At 46.4% G+C, this 10,099-nt stretch overlaps 1 protein-coding gene across 1 annotated transcript; it reads left to right on the top strand.

Annotated features, from left to right (window-relative positions):
• The first annotated feature begins 6,138 nt into the window (after nucleotides 1-6,138).
• LOC128579712 (DNA topoisomerase 1) lies at nucleotides 6,139-9,062 on the top strand. The gene has a single exon (XM_053581766.1). It carries the CDS (start codon nucleotides 6,359-6,361, stop codon nucleotides 8,660-8,662), a length of 2,304 nt encoding a protein of 767 aa, XP_053437741.1. The 5' UTR covers nucleotides 6,139-6,358; the 3' UTR covers nucleotides 8,663-9,062.
• The last annotated feature ends 1,037 nt before the right edge of the window (nucleotides 9,063-10,099 follow it).

Here is a 10,099-nt window from a genome sequence, read left to right as displayed (position 1 = left end):
GGCTCCTCTGTCAGCTAACTAGTCCCCGTCTGACAGCAACGATTATTCTGTACAGAGCACAGTGCAAATATACTTGGTGTAATGAAGAGTCAGCAAGTGTTTTATGTGGTTTTTCCTGTTGGCCAGCCTTTCGAAGTTGAGAAAACCTCTTTCAATACCCTGGGATCCTAAATTCTCCTTTACAGCAAGAGCAGGTTCTAGAACACCAGCTGGCCCGACTCAGAAGTAACACCACGTAGAAGTGAAGAACATCTTGTCAAAGCCAGGCTGTGGGGGTCCGAGTTAGCAGGAAGTGTGAGAGAATGGGCTGCAGAGTCAAAACAGGCTCTGTCACGTGGCTGTGGGTCCAGGTCACACACCTCCTCTCCCCGTGCCTCTATTTCCCCAAATGAAAAAACATCACAGGTGGAATACGTCATTTCTTAATTCTCATAATTCCATCGTAAAACTTCTAACTACTGCCTGAGGGCCTGGTTGAGATGTTCTTATCAGTCAGATTTTATAATCATCTCAACTTGTGGTATTTATAGCAATCCTGGAAATAAACGGCTTCCAATAAAGACTCAATTGTGAAACCTAAAAAAGAGATACCAAGACCCTAAAGCAGTGCTGAGATAGGAGATGTGAGGGATAGATGGGTGGATTGCTCAGGCTGTCTGACCAAAGATGGAGAGAAAAAAAAACATTTGCCCGGAGACATTTCATAAATCAAGAATGAAGAGGTGTTCAGAGATACCCTCAGGGACCTGATACCATCATTGCTATAACCTCAGGTGGCTGCAAGATCCTGAGTCTCTTACGATCTTGGACCAGCTGAGGTGCCACCCAGGGGCACATGTCTGCTTATTGTCCTGACACTGGGAAACTCACTGGTGCTGTCTCTTCTGGCCCCTGGCAAGAGTTTAGACCAGTGGTTCTCAACCTTCCTAACGCCGCAATGTATTTTCATTGTTACAAAGGGTTCACAACCCACAGGTTGAGAACCATTGGTTTAGACAAATAACCTGTCAATGAAACCTACTATCGATTAGACTCTGTCCGGCCTTCCTTGAATGGGAGTTGTGGCCTCACAGCAAAGAGAATTAGACTAGAGAAGGACAGGTCCAAGGCCAAGATTCATTCTGGGAGCTGGAACCCAAACCGGCTGAAGGTGTTTGGACCTTGGGCTCAAGGGCCTTTCAGTTAACACACAACAGAGAGAATGGGCCAAGCGCCTCCAGGTAGCACCCTCCAGATGGAGAGGCACCTCCTTGGAACGGCGCTGGGCTGCTCTGAGCGCCTGCTGTCCAGGGGCAGAGCCTCTGGGGGCAGGAGCCATCAAGACCTACACAACCACGGATGGAAAGCACCAGAACCTCCCACCCCACCACCACCACCGGGGTTTGGGGGCTATGTCAAGTGTTGCAGCTCAGCTAGGTCTGCTTTGTCTCACCCAGAGTAGGAAAAGAGTCCCCAGGTGTGGGTAGGGGCAGGCAGCACACCCAGCTCCCCACACATACACCAGATTCATTCCCTACCCTCCGGCCCTCAGGGATGGCCCAGCATACTTTGGGCCCTCAGCAAATGGCAGCACAGGAGGGGACAGATGCTAACACACTTGGACAAGAGCCTTTACCTCTCTGAGTCTTAGTTCCCTCCCCAGGGCCATAAGAAGTAGAGTGGGGTAATGCATGGAAAACCAGTCAGGCCAGTCCACGCTGGGTAGGGGGATGAAAGGCTAGAATGCTGTCTCCTCCGTATGGGGACCTCCTGGTGAGGGAAGTAAGCCAAGTGCAGAGCAGCAAATACCACATGATCTCACTCACATCCGGAACCTAAAACAGCTGAGTTCATGGAAGGAGAGGGAGAAGGGTCGTTACCAGGCGCTGGGGGCCTTGGGGAGGTTGGCAGATGTGGGTCAAGCATGCAAAATTTCAGTTAGAAGAATATGTTCAAAGGTCTGGCGGACAGCTTGCTGACTATAGTTATTAGTAGTGAATTTTATTCTTGAAAATTACTGAGGAAGTAGATTTTAAGTTTTCTCTACTGTGCAGTCAGGACAGAAAAGCACTGGCCTAGGCCATGAAGTCTGGGCCTATCCTTGGGCCACAGAGTCAGAAAACCAAGCCATTAAATGAGGGATGGGAAATAGGATTCAGCCCCCAAACAAGGAGCAAATAAGGTACAGGCTACTCATCAGGGTTCTCACGAAGCAATGGAGAAAGGAGGAGAGAGCAAAGATACAGACCTGGAGGCAGGCTGGCCACGACAGCAGGAGAGGGCTGGGGTCCCGGGCAGACCACCACACACGCTGGCCTCAGCCTCCACAGAACAGGCCCCAGGCAGCAAGGCCAAATGCAGCACCCCCGGCCGGAGGACTGGGGTCCTGAGGAACTGGCCCACATGTCCTAACTTGGCTCAAGCCCAGGAAGTGTCTGACACACCAGCCTGAAATTCTTCTGGGCCTTAGGACTGCAGAATCAGGGGACAGCAGAGACCAATCACAGGCAGAGACACTGCTGTCTAATTTTTAAGACCCGTTTAGAGTTTGATGCTTAGAAAGCAAAGTCTTCTTTCGTGGCTGTCTAAAGCGCTGACACCCCAGATGACAGAAGTGCCCTTTCGGAGCCCGGCCTCCCTGCCCTCCTGTCGTCCCAGCATTGTGTCTCAGCTCAGCTCATGAGGCCGTTGTTTTTGTCCGCTTGTGATTCTGCTCTCGTTTGCAAAGCTGGTTCTGTGCATCAAGGGAAGGACGAGATGCTCCTACTTGAAGAGAGAATGGCCGGCTCCTCTGCAGTGAGGACAGGCCGACATTGCCTTGGCCATCAGCCAGCCTGGCTTGTGTACTTCCTGATGACAGTGAAGGGCTGGTGATGAGACAGCTCCAGAAGAGGCTCCATCAGCAGGTGTGACAAGACCAAGGACACTCTGCTCCAGCAGCCACACAAAGGAGGCTTCCAGGAGCTCACACCCCAGGTGGTCCACCTGTCCTCACCCACACCAAGCATCATCAGATTCGAGAGGTAGAGAAATAGACTCCTCTTTTTTTCTTTTCTTTTTTTTTTTTTTTTTTCAGACAGTCTCACTTTTTCACCCTGGGTAGAGTGCCATGGCACCATAGCTCACAGCAACCTCAAACTTCTGAGCTCAAGCAATTCTCTTAACTCAGCCTCCTGAGAAGATGGGACTACAGGCGACCCCCACAACGCCCAGCTATTTTTAGAGATAGGGTCTCACTTTGCTCAGGCTGGTCTCCCGAACTCCTGAGCTCAACCAGTCCACCTGCCTTGGCCTCCCAGAGTGCTAGGATTACAGCGTGAGCCACCACACACAGCCCTGACTCCTCTTCTTGGGAGGATCAGCAAAATCATATTGCAAACAGGTAACATGTCAGGATGGGAGGTGTAGGCTACCACATATTTCCACAGGTGAACGTGTGTGTGTGCTTGCAGTCTCATACACACACACACACACACTTAGTATCTCAGGAGTTTAATGCAGTGCCTTGCACAGTAGAAACTCAAGATATTTCTTTTGAATAATTACACCTACTGTCAGGTAATCTGAGGTTGATAAGACCAAGAATCATGTGGAATAGCCCAACTTTAAGACTGTGAATTTATGTAGAACCATCTTTACTGGGTAATAGCAGGAACAACAAAGTGTCCCTTTGCCACTGGAAAAAGACCCTAGGGCTAACCCTATAATCATGACCATAAGATGGTCCATCCCTTACCTCCTCCCTGAGCTATAGAAGCACACACGCTCGGTTACCTACCCAGGGTTTCTTTTTGGCTGGATCAAAGGCACTTTCAGTACACAGACTATTCTGGATACCCAGTGTCTGTTCTTCTTTATCTCTTATGAACAGAGATCTGATTTTGTCTGGGGTACATTGTGCTGCCCACATGGCCTCTCTGGTAGAGGTGGCCGTGTGCACAGTACAGCCAACAGGACATGAGCTGAGGTCCTGCAGAAGAGCTGTGCTTCCCTGACACAAGCTCCTGCCTCCTACACTTGCCCCAACTTTGTCCTCTTTGTGCTTCTTCCTGCCTGCAATGGGACGGCATCTGGAGCTGCAGCAGCCACCTCAGACTGCAAAGTCACAAGCATAAGCACAGTGGTGGCAGAGAGGAAAGACACAAAGAACTAACATTTCTAAAGGCATTTTGGAGCCACCATTCCAGCCCTAGACCAGCCAGCCCAGCTTGCTACTCACACAAGACATACAAATGCCGTACTTATTGAAGTTACAGTTCATTGTGGTTTCTGTCATTTGTTGTCAACTCAGTTCATCCCAGCCAGATTCACATTTCCCCCAGTTGGTCCTTCCCACCTTTGCACATCTGCAAGTCAGAAATCAAGGTTTCATTGTGAATTCCCACCTCCCCCGTCCTCTGTGCTGAGCCTGTCCAGTGATCCCAGATCTGTCTCAGCGGCCACAGCCAGCCCACTTGCAGTACAGATCGCATCCCCTTGCACACAGTCCTGCAAGTGCACTCCCTGCATTTAGGATAAAGACATGGCCCCCGACCTGAGCGGGGGCCTAGCTGCACACGTCCCGTCTGTGCCTGTCCTCTGCTGGGCTCCGTGCGCCCAGCCCTTCTTCCAGTTCAGTCCTTCCCAAACTCCATTTATATTAGAATCACCCAGGAACTTTTAAAATTGCACTGAATCACAATTTCTAGGGGGTGTCCCAGCCATCAGCATTTTTGGAGGCTCCCTAGGTGTTCCAAGGTACAGACAAATTTGGGGGCCACTGTATCCTCAGCCAGGTGGGGCTCTCTCCACCCACCTGATGGCCTTGGCACTTGGGTCTTCCTGCTGCCTGCTCCACTCAGCCCATCACACGCCACCCCCCAGCACCTTCTCATTCTTCAGCTGATGGCTCAAATGTCAGTGTCCCAGGGAAGCTTTACTAGGTCGGATGTGTCTGCTCCAAACTCTCAGAGCCTTGGATTCTTCCCCCCAGAACAATTCCTGCAGGTGATCATTACACATTTATTTTATGCTGGTTTGTTCAATGTCTCTCCCCCCATCCGGCCCTAAGCTCTCTGTTGCCAGGTCCCTTCTGGTATTGTGTCCCCCAGAAGCGAACATACTGTCTGGCTTCATAACCATGCAACACATGTTTGTTGAGTGTATGAATGATAGCTGTCATCTCCACATATAGATTTGGATACTAAGACTGCTAGTACGTAACAGAGGAACACTCAAATCCCGACTTTAATATCTTCTGAGCCAGTGGTTCTCAAGCTTCCACTACAACAGAATCACCTGAAGGGCTTGTTAAACACAGGTGGCTGAGCCCCGGCGCCAGAGTTTCCAAGAATTTACACTCCCATCAAGGGCCCAGATTGAAATGCTGAAGTTGCAGATCCCATCCGGGACCACGGTGGAGCATGGCTGCACGGGACTCCCCCAGTCTGAGCACCTCCCCGACACTGGTGCATTTGGTGTGGAAGAAAAGGGAAATTCAAATCCACCTTTAATCTTGCCACTGTCGGCTTTCCTTTTTTTTTTTTCCAGAGTTTTAACTCAAGGTTTATATTCACATCATTACTCTCTGGTGTCCCTTTCAGGCCATGAGAAGGGCCTCCTTTCTCCCCAGGACCCTCCTGACACAGAGAACCAAACAAAGGCTCCAGGTATATTGGCAGCCCAGTGGCAAAGGGGTCTAGCAGACCCTCCCCAATCCTGCCACACCTGACGCACGTCCAGGAAAGAAACAGGCATGAAATTCTGCCTGGAGAGACATGGGCAGGCTGCAACCCTAGTGACTGCTAGAAGATTCTCAGAGCCACACTTCCATACACCCCACAGTTCACCCAAAATCCGCCTTTTCCGCTTTTTCTTCTTCCCTTCAGTGTATTTAAACAAATTGTCACAAACAAGCCTTCACGTATTTTATGCACACTGGAGCATGTGAAAACACTAAGTGTGGACTTTGCAACATTTACGGCTGGTTCCACTCAGATAACAATATTTTCAGCCTGTGAGGTTTATTTATATTTTGAAGTCCTGGTTTACCAACAGGACTCTCACACTGACTCCTTTTGTCAGAAACAATGAGCACAAAAAAATAGAAAGTAGTTAATGGCTCATTTCAGGATTAAAATCCATATCAGAGGTGTTATAAGTAAAAGTAGTTCCAAAAATGCGAACTTAGGCTGTTACACAACTGCTGGGGTCTGTTCTCTCCACCCGCCCGGCAGTCAGGCAGCGTCGCCGTCGCTGTCACCCCCTTAGCGGTTCCAGGAGTCTCTGGCCCGCCGACGCCGCTTACCCGCGCCTCCGTGAGTCTACAGGAGCCCCGTCCGCCCGTCTGCGTCTCCCCCGCGCCGCCTCGCCGCCAGCCGCGCTAGCCGCTCCGGCCGACATGAGTGGGGACCATCTCCACAACGATTCCCAGATCGAGGCGGATTTCCGATTGAATGATTCTCATAAACACAAAGATAAACACAAAGATCGAGAGCACCGGCACAAAGAGCACAAGAAGGACAAGGACAAGGACCGGGAAAAGTCAAAGCATAGCAACAGTGAACATAAAGATTCTGAAAAGAAACACAAAGAGAAGGAGAAAACTAAACACAAAGATGGAAGCTCAGAAAAGCATAAAGATAAACACAAAGACAGAGACAAGGAAAAACGAAAGGAGGAAAAGATTAGAGCCTCTGGGGATGCAAAAATAAAGAAGGAGAAGGAAAACGGCTTCTCTAGTCCACCACAGGTTAAAGATGAGCCAGAAGATGATGGCTATTTTGTTCCTCCTAAAGAGGATATAAAGCCATTAAAGAGACCTCGAGATGAAGACGATGCTGATTATAAACCTAAGAAAATTAAAACAGAAGATATCAAGAAGGAGAAGAAAAGAAAACTAGAAGAAGAAGAGGATGGTAAATTGAAAAAAACCAAGAATAAAGATAAAGATAAAAAAGTTCCTGAGCCAGATAACAAGAAAAAGAAGCCGAAGAAAGAAGAGGAGCAGAAATGGAAATGGTGGGAAGAAGAGCGCTATCCTGAAGGCATCAAGTGGAAATTCCTAGAGCATAAAGGTCCCGTATTTGCTCCACCATATGAGCCTCTTCCAGAGAGTATCAAGTTTTACTATGATGGTAAAGTCATGAAGCTGAGCCCCAAAGCAGAAGAAGTAGCTACATTCTTTGCAAAAATGCTCGACCATGAATATACTACTAAGGAAATATTTAGGAAAAATTTCTTTAAAGACTGGAGAAAGGAAATGACTAATGAAGAGAAGAATATTATCACCAACTTAAGCAAATGTGATTTTACCCAGATGAGCCAGTATTTCAAAGCCCAGTCGGAGGCTCGGAAACAGATGAACAAGGAAGAGAAACTGAAAATTAAAGAGGAGAATGAAAAATTATTGAAAGAATATGGTTTCTGTATTATGGATAACCACAAAGAGAGGATCGCCAACTTCAAGATAGAGCCCCCTGGGCTTTTCCGTGGCCGTGGCAACCACCCCAAGATGGGCATGCTGAAGAGAAGAATCATGCCTGAGGATATAATTATCAACTGTAGCAAAGATGCAAAGGTTCCTTCTCCTCCTCCAGGACATAAATGGAAAGAGGTCCGGCATGATAATAAGGTTACTTGGCTCGTCTCCTGGACAGAGAACATCCAAGGTTCCATTAAATATATCATGCTCAACCCCAGTTCACGAATAAAGGGTGAGAAAGACTGGCAGAAATATGAGATTGCTCGGCGGCTGAAGAAATGTGTGGATAAGATCCGGAACCAATATCGAGAAGACTGGAAGTCCAAAGAGATGAAAGTCCGGCAGAGAGCTGTAGCTTTGTACTTCATTGACAAGCTTGCTCTGAGAGCAGGCAACGAGAAGGAGGAAGGAGAAACGGCGGACACTGTGGGTTGTTGCTCACTTCGTGTGGAGCACATCAATCTGCACCCAGAGCTAGATGGTCAGGAATACGTGGTAGAGTTTGACTTCCCTGGGAAGGACTCAATCAGATACTATAACAAGGTCCCCGTCGAGAAGCGAGTTTTTAAGAACCTACAACTATTTATGGAGAACAAACAGCCTGAGGATGATCTTTTTGATAGACTCAATACTGGTATTCTAAATAAGCACCTTCAGGATCTCATGGAGGGCTTGACGGCTAAGGTATTCCGTACATATAATGCCTCCATCACGCTACAGCAACAACTGAAAGAACTCACTGTCCCGGATGAGAACACCCCAGCAAAGATCCTTTCTTATAACCGTGCCAATCGAGCTGTTGCAATTCTTTGTAACCATCAGAGAGCACCACCAAAAACTTTTGAGAAGTCTATGATGAACTTGCAGTCTAAGATTGATGCCAAGAAGGAACAGCTAGCAGATGCCCGGAGAGACCTGAAAAGCGCCAAGGCTGACGCCAAGGTCATGAAAGATGCAAAGACCAAGAAGGTAGTAGAATCAAAGAAGAAGGCTGTCCAGAGATTGGAGGAACAGTTGATGAAGCTGGAAGTTCTGGCCACAGACCGAGAGGAGAATAAGCAAATTGCTTTGGGAACCTCCAAACTCAATTATCTGGACCCTAGGATCACAGTGGCTTGGTGCAAGAAGTGGGGCGTCCCAATTGAGAAAATTTACAACAAAACCCAGCGGGAAAAGTTTGCTTGGGCCATTGACATGGCTGACGAAGACTTTGAGTTTTAACCAGTCTCAAGGGGCAGAGTTCTGTGAAAAGGAACAGTATGGTTTGGGGAAGATGGATAAACTGAGACTCACTTGCCCTCAACTGAGGGAGAGAGGCAGCAAGTCTTAACCAACATCTTTGCGAAAAGATAACCTGGAGATATTATAAGGGAGAGCTGAGCCAGTTGTCCTATGGACAACTTATTTAAAAAATATTTCAGATATCAAAATTCTAGCTGTATGATTTGTTTTGAATTGTTTTTTATTTTCAAGAGGGGAAGTGGATGGGAATTTGTCAGCATTCTGTTGGGCAAATTCACTGTTTCACTGAAACATTTGGATTCTCTTAGCTACTGTATGCGAAGTCCGATTATATTGGTGCGTTTTTACAGTTAGGGTTTTGCAATAACTTCTATATTTTAATAGAAATAAATTCCTAAATTCCCTCCCTCCTCCCCCATTTCAGGAATTTAAAATTAAGTAGAACAAAACCCCAGCGCACCTGTTAGAGTCATCACTCTCTTGTCATGGGAATCAACTTTCATTAAACTTGAAGCAGTCTGACATCGGCAGTGTTTTGGTTCAGACACTTGTTCACAGAAAAGCATGATGGGAAAATATTTCCTGACTTGAGTGTTCTTTTTTAAATGTGAATTTTTATTTCTTTTTAATTATTTTAAAATATTTAAACCTTTTTCTTGATCTTAAAGATCGTGTAGATTGGGGTTGGGGAGGGACAAAGGGCGAGTGAGTATAAGGATAATGAAATAATCAGTGACTGAAACCATTTTCCCATCATCCTTTGTTCTGAGCATTCTCTGTACCCTTAAGATATCCATCTTTTTCTTTTTAAACTCCAGTCTTTCAATTGAAAGATTTTATTGTATAAAAAGTTCCACAGGTCAGTAAATTTAGAGGAAAATGAGTATTTGGTCCAAAAAAAAGGAAAAATAATCAAGATTTTAGGGCTCTTATTTTTTTCTTTTGTAATTGTGTAAAAAATGGAAAAAACAATAAAAAGCAGAATTTTAATGTGCAGAAAAAAAAAAAAAAATAAGTAAAAGTAGTTCCATGAAAAAATATGTATATATTCTGAAACATGTTGGACAAAAACCATCAGGTAGAGCCAGGTCAGAAGGTGGAGTAAATGTTTTTTCAGCTCATTACTAGCCAAGCTAAGATGCTGTACAACACTTTTTAATCTGCATTCACGTACTGGAATTTTGGAAATAATTACGCCATGACTGAGGTTTACACCAGCAGAACTCGGGAAGAAAGCATTTGTGTCTATTGTTCTAACTGTTAATTAACTGTGTCAACAAGATTGTAGAGGAAATGTTTTTAAAGCCTCTTAAGAGGACACCTTTTAAGTGCCTCTAAGTACCTTAGACAAACCTGAGGATTTAAATTGACAATGATAAACAATTACTAATTATAGTCATTCTGAACTGATTCTCA

The sequence above is a fragment of the Nycticebus coucang genome, chromosome 2, assembly GCF_027406575.1.
Source record: "Nycticebus coucang isolate mNycCou1 chromosome 2, mNycCou1.pri, whole genome shotgun sequence".
Taxonomy (NCBI): domain Eukaryota; kingdom Metazoa; phylum Chordata; class Mammalia; order Primates; family Lorisidae; genus Nycticebus; species Nycticebus coucang.
This window is presented reverse-complemented; position numbering and strand designations above follow the sequence as displayed.